The sequence below is a fragment of the Sander vitreus genome, unplaced genomic scaffold, assembly GCF_031162955.1.
Source record: "Sander vitreus isolate 19-12246 unplaced genomic scaffold, sanVit1 ctg248_0, whole genome shotgun sequence".
NCBI classification, from domain to species: domain Eukaryota; kingdom Metazoa; phylum Chordata; class Actinopteri; order Perciformes; family Percidae; genus Sander; species Sander vitreus.
In genome coordinates, this window is record NW_027595419.1 from 52,501 (window position 1) to 60,000 (window position 7,500).

At 55.6% G+C, this 7,500-nt stretch overlaps 1 protein-coding gene across 4 annotated transcripts in view; it reads right to left on the reverse strand.

Annotated features, from left to right (window-relative positions):
• The window catches only part of adam15 (ADAM metallopeptidase domain 15), a 60,580-nt gene that overhangs the window by 48,744 nt on the left and 4,336 nt on the right, over window positions 1-7,500 (reverse strand). For all 4 annotated transcript variants that reach the window (XM_078244479.1, XM_078244481.1, XM_078244480.1 and 1 more), the window contains exon 2: window positions 3,280-3,371. In XM_078244479.1, coding sequence (XP_078100605.1) covers window positions 3,280-3,371 — 92 coding nt within the window. The remainder of the gene's footprint in view (window positions 1-3,279; window positions 3,372-7,500) is intronic.

A 7,500-nucleotide genomic window follows, 5' to 3' on the forward strand; every position in this document is an offset into this window, starting at 1 on the left:
CCATTTGTGTGTGTGTGTGTGACTGTGTCTCTCTGTATGTGTGTGTGTGTGTGTGTCTCTCTGTGTATGTGTATGTGTGTGTGTGTGTGTGTGTGTGTGTGTGTGTGTGTGTGTCTCTGTGTGTGTATGTGTGTGTGTGTGTGTGTGTGTGTGTGTCTCTCTCTCTGTGTGTGTGTGTGTGTGTGTGTGTGTTTGTGTTTCTGTATGTATGTGTATAGTCAGACCTTCCTCCACAGCGCTGTGGAGATAGAGCCAACACCCCTCTCTGTCTCTCTCTCTCTCTGTCTCTCTGTCTCTCTCTCTCTCTCTCTCTCTCTCTCTCTCTCTCTGTCTCTCTCTCTCTCTCTGTCTCTGTCTCTCTCTGTCTCTCTCTCTCTGTGTCTCTCTCTCTCTCTCTCTGTCTCTCTCTCTCTCTGTCTCTCTCTGTCTCCCTCTCTGTCTCTGTCTCTCTCTCTGTCTCTCTCTCTCTCTCTGTCTCTCTCTCTCTGATGATGTCATGTCTCTCCCCCAGGCTCCAGATGATGTCAGAGATTTTGGGCGAGGCTCCGAGCCGTCGACCACAACAAAAGAACAAGAAGAAAGGAGGGAGGAGGGCTCATTACTCCTGTATTTAAACAGGAACTTCACATAGACAGTGGAGCAACAGATTATAAAACATAAGAAATAAACAGTGAGAAATGTCCAATGTTACATCTTTAAATATGTAACCCAGATGGAACGAGGGAGGCTTCGGCATTTGTGCTTGAAAATAACTTACTTAAAACGCTGCTGATCTGCAGACAGAGGGGGGATCCAGGAGCTGCAAGGTCAGCTTGGGCACCAGACCTCATTTGGCCCGTTTCCATGTAGTTACGTAGTCACTGATATGGTCGTAACCACTACAGTGCTCAGTTACCTATTTTTGAGGGGGGAATGACCTGTCCTCTGGAGGACTTAGCCAGACCACCGGGCTCTCGGGGGGTTGTTTTCGGGAGCGGGAGGCGATGAAGACGGGGAGAAATGAGAAGCGAGGATGCCCGGTCGGGCCTGCTAGCCCGGCTAAGAACTACCACACAGATCGACACTGCCAAGCCTCCTACTCACCAACGCCAGATCGATCACACACACAACGGCTGAGCTACAAATACACACAGAACTGCTGCGTTATGACTTTCAGAAAAGCCTGGCTGAACACACTTATCACTGACGGCAGCTAGCAGCTAGCAGCTAATAGCTAACAGCTTTTAGCAGGGCTTTTTGTGTCTGTTAAGAGGCACAAAGGCACTCTAAAACTAGCTCCGACAACTGGCGTGTTAGCTCAGTGGACGCTCATACACGTAGCTGCAGCTACTCCGTGTTGCCCGCACCGATTCAGGTCAGGTTATTTTTCTATCGAAAGAGTACTCGCGTATTTATAGCGATCAAGATTAACGAAAATTTCCTTTAAGACCGACCCAGTTGTCAGTTTCCCGTCCAGCGCCCACGTCGTTTAAACAGCAAATGCACCTGCAGCCATCTGTGGCCCATGCTGGTCTTACAGGGAGGTGTGTTCAGGTGCATTCTGGGCGTGCTGGTCTTACAGGGAGGTGTGTTCAGGTGCATTCTGGGCGTGTTGGTCTTACAGGGAGGTGTGTTCAGGTGCATTCTGGGCGTGCTGGTCTTACAGGGAGGTGTGTTCAGGTGCATTCTGGGCGTGCTGGTCTTACAGGGAGGTGTGTTCAGGTGCATTCTGGGCGTGCTGGTCTTACAGGGAGGTGTGTTCAGGTGAGTGTGTGTGTGTGTGTGTGTGTGTGTGTGTGTGTGTGTGAATGTGAGTGTGTGTGAGTGAGTGAGTCAGTGAGTGAGAATGTGAGTCTGTGTGTGTGTGTGTGTGTGTGTGTCAGTGAGAGTGAGAGTGCGTGCGTGCGTGCGTGTGTGTGTGTGAGAGTGCGTGTGTGTGTGTGTGAATGTGAGTGTGTGTGAGTGAGTGAGTCAGTGAGTGAGAATGTGAGTCTGTGTGTGTGTGTGTGTCAGTGTGAGTGTGTGTGTGAGTGTGTGCGTGCGTGCGTGTGTGTGTGTGTGAGAGTGCGTGTGTGTGTGTGTGTGTGTATGTGTGTGTGTGTGTCAGTGTGAGTGTGTGTGAGAGTGTGCGTGCGTGTGTGTGTGTGTGTGTGTGAGAGTGCGTGTGTGACTGCGTGTGCGTGTGTGTGTGAGAGAGGGGATTTCTACAGGAAATGATCTCAGAGCTTCTGTCAGCTGCACAGGAAGTGCCCTCCCCCTCCCTTCAGATCTCAGTATTTCTGCAGGAAGCTGCTGGTGAAAACTGCAAACGCTCCCACTTCCTTCCTCCTTCCTGTTCCACTGAAACATTAACGCATCTGTTCATGAATAAAGGAGAATATAAAGACTCCCTGTCCCTCCTCAAGACCACAGTCTGTTCTTCATGTCCTAATAATACGGGGTCCTGTTCTCTCCGTTTCTGAAACAACATGGAGCTGCTGTCTCGGCCAGATTCGGAATCTCAAAGGGAATATTCGTGGTAAAATAAGGGTTGAATAAACGAAAAGTTAAACGCCAACACACCCACTCAACAGTACTGTGTAGTACACAGGTTACTACATTATTACAACAAGCTACTGGGAACCTGGGAGCTCGTCAGCTGTGTGTCTGTGTGTGTGTGTGTGTGTGTGTGTGTCTGACTGTGTGTGTGTGTGTGTATATGTATGTATGTATGTGTGTCTGAGTGTGTGTATGTATGTATGTATGTATGTATGTAAGTAAGTAAGTATGTATGTATGTATGTGTGTGTATGTATGTATGTGTGTGTCTGACTGTGTGTGTGTGTGTGTCTGTGTGTGTATGTATGTGTGTGTGTGTGTGTGTATATGTGTGTGTGTGTGTGTGTGTGTGTGTATATGTATGTATGTGTGTGTGTATGTATGTGTGTGTCTGTGTGTGTGTGTGTGTGTGTGTGTGTGTCTGAGTGTGTGTATGTATGTATGTGTGTATGTGTGTATGTGTGTGTGTGTATGTATGTATGTGTATATGTATGTATGTGTGTGTCTGTGTGTGTATATGTGTCTGACTGTGTGTGTGTGTGTGTGTGTGTCTCTGTGTGTGTGTGTGTGTGTGTGTGTGTGTGTCTCTGTGTGTGTGTGTGTGTGTGTGTCTGTGTGTGTGTGTGTGTCTCTGTGTGTGTGTGTGTGTGTGTGTGTGTGTGTGTGTGTGTGTGTCTCTGTGTGTGTGTGTGTGTGTCTCTGTGTGTGTGTGTGTGTGTGTGTGTATAAATGGCGTTACAATCCGAGGTTTCGTGTCTCTGACCTGCAGAGCTTCAGCGAGGCTCCTCCTCTGTCCACCCACCAGGAAGAAGGGACGTGTTTTCTCCAGCAGGAGGCGCCGCTGTCTGTCCACACCTGAGGACGCAGACACACCTGGTCAACTGGGACGCAACGACAAGCTCAGGATTGATGATGGTCGCAAACAAGTTAGTCTATACCCACGATGTTCAATTTCTGGGATTGCTCTGGAAATCCCCCAGATGTCCGTTACCTTCCTCAGATCTCTGCAGGGTAAATCCAGACAGCTAGCTAGACTATCTGTCCTATCTGAGGTCTCTGTTGCACGACTAAAACTACTTTTGAAAGGACCAGGTGGAGGGACGTCCAGCTGGGAGGAGGTCTCGGGGAAGACCCAGGACTAGGTGGAGGGACGTCCAGCTGGGAGGAGGTCTAGGGGAAGACCCAGGACTAGGTGGAGGGACGTCCAGCTGGGAGGAGGTCTCGGGGAAGACCCAGGACTAGGTGGAGGGACGTCCAGCTGGGAGGAGGCCTCGGGGAAGACCCAGGACTAGGTGGAGGGACGTCCAGCTGGGAGGAGGCCTAGGGGAAGACTCAGGATTAGGTGGAGGGACGTCCAGCTGGGAGGAGGTCTAGGGGAAGACCCAGGACTAGGTGGAGGGACGTCCAGCTGGGAGGAGGCCTCGGGGAAGACCCAGGACTAGGTGGAGGGACGTCCAGCTGGGAGGAGGCCTCGGGGAAGACCCAGGACTAGGTGGAGGGACGTCCCAGCTGGGAGGAGGCCTCGGGGGAAGACCCAGGACTAGGTGGAGGGACGTCCAGCTGGGAGGAGGCCTCGGGGAAGACCCAGGACTAGGTGGAGGGACGTCCCAGCTGGGAGGAGGCCTCGGGAAGACCCAGGACTAGGTGGAGGGACGTCCAGCTGGGAGGAGGCCTCGGGGAAGACTCAGGACTAGGTGGAGGGACGTCCAGCTGGGAGGAGGCCTCAGGGAAGACCCAGGACTAGGTGGAGGGACGTCCCAGCTGGGAGGAGGCCTCGGGAAGACCCAGGACTAGGTGGAGGGACGTCCAGCTGGGAGGAGGCCTCGGGGAAGACCCAGGACTAGGTGGAGGGACGCCCAGCTGGGAGGAGGCCTAGGGGAAGACCCAGGACTAGGTGGAGGGACGCCCAGCTGGGAGGAGGCCTCGGGAAGACCCAGGACTAGGTGGAGGGACGTCCCAGCTGGGAGGAGGCCTCGGGAAGACCCAGGACTAGGTGGAGGGACGTCCCAGCTGGGAGGAGGCCTCGGGGAAGACCCAGGACTAGGTGGAGGGACGCCCAGCTGGGAGGAGGCCTCGGGGAAGACCCAGGACTAGGTGGAGGGACGTCCCAGCTGGGAGGAGGCCTCGGGAAGACCCAGGACTAGGTGGAGGGACGTCCAGCTGGGAGGAGGCCTAGGGGGAAGACCCAGGACTAGGTGGAGGGACGTCCAGCTGGGAGGAGGCCTCGGGGAAGACCCAGGACTAGGTGGAGGGACGCCCAGCTGGGAGGAGGCCTCGGGGAAGACCCAGGACTAGGTGGAGGGACGTCCAGCTGGGAGGAGGCCTCGGGGAAGACCCAGGACTAGGTGGAGGGACGTCCCAGCTGGGAGGAGGCCTCGGGGAAGACCCAGGACTAGGTGGAGGGACGCCCAGCTGGGAGGAGGCCTCGGGGAAGACCCAGGACTAGGTGGAGGGACGTCCCAGCTGGGAGGAGGCCTCGGGGAAGACCCAGGACTAGGTGGAGGGACGTCCCAGCTGGGAGGAGGCCTCGGGAAGACCCAGGACTAGGTGGAGGGACGTCCCAGCTGGGAGGAGGCCTCGGGGAAGACCCAGGACTAGGTGGAGGGACGTCCAGCTGGGAGGAGGCCTCGGGGGAAGACCCAGGACTAGGTGGAGGGACGTCCAGCTGGGAGGAGGCCTCGGGGGAAGACCCAGGACTAGGTGGAGGGACGTCCAGCTGGGAGGAGGCCTCGGGGAAGACCCAGGACTAGGTGGAGGGACGTCCAGCTGGGAGGAGGCCTCGGGGGAAGACCCAGGACTAGGTGGAGGGACGTCCAGCTGGGAGGAGGCCTCGGGGAAGACCCAGGACTAGGTGGAGGGGACGTCCAGCTGGGAGGAGGCCTCGGGGAAGACCCAGGACTAGGTGGAGGGACGTCCAGCTGGGAGGAGGCCTCGGGGAAGACCCAGGACTAGGTGGAGGGACGTCCAGCTGGGAGGAGGCCTCGGGGAAGACCCAGGACTAGGTGGAGGGACGTCCAGCTGGGAGGAGGCCTCGGGGAAGACCCAGGACTAGGTGGAGGGACGTCCAGCTGGGAGGGAGGCCTCGGGGAAGACCCAGGACTAGGTGGAGGGACGTCCAGCTGGGAGGAGGCCTCGGGGGAAGACCCAGGACTAGGTGGAGGGACGTCCAGCTGGGAGGAGGCCTCGGGGAAGACCCAGGACTAGGTGGAGGGGACGTCCAGCTGGGAGGAGGTCTCAGGGGAAGACCCAGGACTAGGTGGAGGGACGTCCAGCTGGGAGGAGGCCTCGGGGGAAGACCCAGGACTAGGTGGAGGGACGTCCAGCTGGGAGGAGGCCTCGGGGGAAGACCCAGGACTAGGTGGAGGGACGTCCAGCTGGGAGGAGGCCTCGGGGGAAGACCCAGGACTAGGTGGAGGGACGTCCAGCTGGGAGGAGGCCTAGGGGAAGACCCAGGACTAGGTGGAGGGACGTCCAGCTGGGAGGAGGCCTCGGGGAAGACCCAGGACTAGGTGGAGGGACGTCCAGCTGGGAGGAGGCCTAGGGGAAGACCCAGGACTAGGTGGAGGGACGTCCAGCTGGGAGGAGGCCTCGGGGAAGACCCAGGACTAGGTGGAGGACGTCCAGCTGGGAGGAGGCCTAGGGGAAGACCCAGGACTAGGTGGAGGGACGTCCAGCTGGGAGGAGGCCTGGGGGAAGACCCAGGACTAGGTGGAGGGACGTCCAGCTGGGAGGAGGCCTCGGGAAGACCCAGGACTAGGTGGAGGGACGTCCAGCTGGGAGGAGGCCTCGGGGAAGACCCAGGACTAGGTGGAGGGACGTCCAGCTGGGAGGAGGCCTCGGGGAAGACCCAGGACTAGGTGGAGGGGACGTCCAGCTGGGAGGAGGCCTCAGGGGAAGACCCAGGACTAGGTGGAGGGACGTCCAGCTGGGAGGAGGCCTAGGGGAAGACTCAGGATTAGGTGGAGGGACGTCCAGCTGGGAGGAGGTCTAGGGGAAGACCCAGGATTAGGTGGAGGGACGTCCAGCTGGGAGGAGGCCTCGGGGAAGACCCAGGACTAGGTGGAGGGACGTCCAGCTGGGAGGAGGCCTCGGGGAAGACCCAGGACTAGGTGGAGGGACGTCCAGCTGGGAGGAGGCCTCGGGGAAGACCCAGGACTAGGTGGAGGGACGTCCAGCTGGGAGGAGGCCTAGGGGAAGACCCAGGACTAGGTGGAGGGACGTCCAGCTGGGAGGAGGCCTAGGGGAAGACCCAGGACTAGGTGGAGGGACGTCCAGCTGGGAGGAGGCCTAGGGGAAGACCCAGGACTAGGTGGAGGGACGTCCAGCTGGGATCGTTTTTTGCCGTTTTTATTCCAGTTTTTTTGTCACTTTCTTGTCATTTTTTTAACAAGTTTTTTTTTCACTTTTTTCCAATTATTTTAAACATTTTTTTTCTTCAGTTTTTTCTGATTTTTTTGGTCAATTTTTTCAGCATTTAAAAAAATAAAAAAAAATTATTATTATTAATTTATTTTTTTTCCTGCGTTTTTGTCACTTTTTTCAACGTTCTTTTGTCGTAGTTCCGATATAGAAAGTTTTTGTAAACGTAAACAAATGTCAATAAACCAGAGCAGGATGTCCTCCCATCCAGGACTAGCCAGACCCTCCTCCACAGCTCTGTGGAGGAGGGTCTGAACAAGTCTGGGACGGGTGACAGGAGAATCCGGGACAGTTGGAGACACTACGGAAAAAAGTTAACCTTGAGCTAGGGCTGGGCGATACGGAGAAAGTCAGATATCACGATATTGTTGACCAAACACCTCGATATCGATACTGGAGCGATATTCTAGGGCTGACAATTGGGGCTTTAACAAAATATCTTCACGCTTACATTAACAGTGATGTCTCTCTCTAAGCAAAAACGAGACAGATGACAACAAATGAGTGAAAAAATATATATAAAAATAACATATAAATATACATACACAGGGTAAACATTGGTCTC